Below are 2,112 nucleotides of genomic sequence, written 5' to 3' on the forward strand. Positions count from 1 at the left end.
GTCCTGATGCATCTCAGTAATCCAGGTAAAAAAATCAAAGGAAAAAAAATTGTATAGGTCCTCTGGACGGGTTCTTCTTTAATGAATGTGATGTGAGTATGAGTCACCTGTGAACGATGGCCATGTGATGTGAGTATCAGTCACCTGTGAGCCATAGCCAGGTGATGTGAGTGGGAGTCACCTGTGAACGATGGTCATGTGATGTATCAGTCACCTGGAGGCAGGACATAAAAGCCTGAATTTTGCCTGAAACTCTCAGACTGAAGAAGTCTCTTGGAAGAGAGACGAAACGTTTCATTAAAGAAGAACCCGTCCAGAGGACCTATACAATTTTTTTTCCTTTGATTTTTTTACCTGGATTACTGAGATGCATCAGGACGATCTGAAATTTGGTAGCCAAATAAAATCCCAAACATTATGTTATACCATGAGGCAGGCCTCCATAAAGTTTCTCCAGGAACTCTTCTAGTTTTGACTCTTCTTATTCAGGTCTAAGAAGAGCAGGTCATGCACACAAACAAACCACAATTTGATTTATTCTGTAATAATTCATCTTTCAGCTGTACGACTCAGTTCCATATGTTTCCTACCTGCCGCTGCCCTTTAAAAAGGCCTTTAAGAACATGGAGGTAAATTTCATACAGCTTAGACACAATAAACTAACAACATCATGTCTACATATGTTTAAATAATGATGTGTGATTTAGCTGTACCTCGACTTTTCAAATGGTTTGGTGAACGAGCACAAGAGGACCAGAACCCCTGGAGAACCTCGAGACTTTGTGGACTGCTACCTGGATGAACTGGATAAACAGGTGTGTGAACACAATATAAAACTTCAACATCATGATGCTGATGAATGTGAGACAGGTACAGAAAAAAATAAAACCAGGAAAACATCTGGATGCTGACTCAGCGTTATCACAAATCTTACATTTTGTTTCTCTTACAATATTCTCTGTGTTCTGTCCAGAGAGAAGATTCTTCATTTTCTGAGGAACAGCTCAGAAGGATCACTTTTGATCTTTATATTGCTGGAACTGACACCACCTCCAACACCCTCCTGACTGGGTTTCTGTACCTCATGAACCATCCTCAGGTCCAAGGTACATCTTCAGGATTTGTCTCATCTTTCAGATCAACATGGGACATAAAGGAAGGTTTTAACGTGGTGACCAGAAGCGGGCCATTGATTATGGTGGCAACAAAACCTAAAATATATTAAAATATTGAGTTGGCAGGTTAACACAGACTGAACTTGTTTGGAAATTACTGTTTTAGACCAAAAAATAAGAGTAAATTAAAATGTGTAAAACAGTTTTTGTCCCCTCAGATCGATGTCAGCAGGAGATCGATCAGGTTCTGGATGGGAGGAATCGGGTCAGTTTTGAGGACAGACACAACATGCCTTACATGCAGGTGATGAGCATCATCACACACACCTGTTCTGTTAATCTGACTGTTTAATCTGAGAGGCATTTCTGAATGTGTTTCTATCAGCTAAATTGCAACTTTTCTGAGATTTCTTTCTATACGATGCCTAAAATAATTGATTCAAAGACAGTTTGTAATATCTCTGTTGTAATCCAGGCTGTGATCCATGAAGTCCAGAGGGTTGCCAACACTGCTCCTCTCAGTCTCTTCCACTGCTCCACTAAAGACACAGAGCTGATGGGATATGACATTCCTAGGGTGAGAAACGTAGTTAGTACAACATGTACATATTAAATAAATCATGCTATCTTCATGATTTTATCTTTCCCTTTGGTTTCCCTTCAGGGTACCATGGTCATCCAGAACATGGAATCAGTGCTGAGGGAGGAGGGTCAGTGGAAGTTCCCTCACGAGTTCAATCCTGAGAATTTCCTGAACGAACAGGGAGAGTTTGTCAAACCAGAGGCCTTCATGCCTTTCTCTGCAGGTAAACTCACATCAAACAAAGAGACAAAATGAAACCAAACAGCTAGAAATGACCTTTTCTGGTGTCTCAGGTCCTCGGATGTGTCTGGGAGAGGGTCTGGCTCGTATGGAGCTGTTCCTCATGACGGTGACCCTGTTGAGGAAGTTTAAGTTTGTCTGGCCAGAGGATGCTGGAGAGCCAGACTTCACTAT

The 2,112-nt window shown here is 41.3% G+C and overlaps 1 protein-coding gene across 1 annotated transcript in view; it reads left to right on the plus strand.

Moving 5' to 3' along the window:
* The window catches only part of LOC106532204 (cytochrome P450 2F2), a gene marked incomplete at its 5' end in the record, with an annotated part of 16,826 nt that overhangs the window by 13,715 nt on the left and 999 nt on the right, over positions 1-2,112 (plus strand). The window contains 7 exon segments of the mRNA XM_014028225.1: positions 561-629; positions 708-815; positions 974-1,106; positions 1,334-1,419; positions 1,591-1,692; positions 1,780-1,921; positions 1,992-2,070. Coding sequence (XP_013883679.1) covers positions 561-629; positions 708-815; positions 974-1,106; positions 1,334-1,419; positions 1,591-1,692; positions 1,780-1,921; positions 1,992-2,070 — 719 coding nt within the window.

This window comes from Austrofundulus limnaeus, unplaced genomic scaffold (assembly GCF_001266775.1).
Source record: "Austrofundulus limnaeus strain Quisiro unplaced genomic scaffold, Austrofundulus_limnaeus-1.0 Scaffold730, whole genome shotgun sequence".
Taxonomy (NCBI): domain Eukaryota; kingdom Metazoa; phylum Chordata; class Actinopteri; order Cyprinodontiformes; family Rivulidae; genus Austrofundulus; species Austrofundulus limnaeus.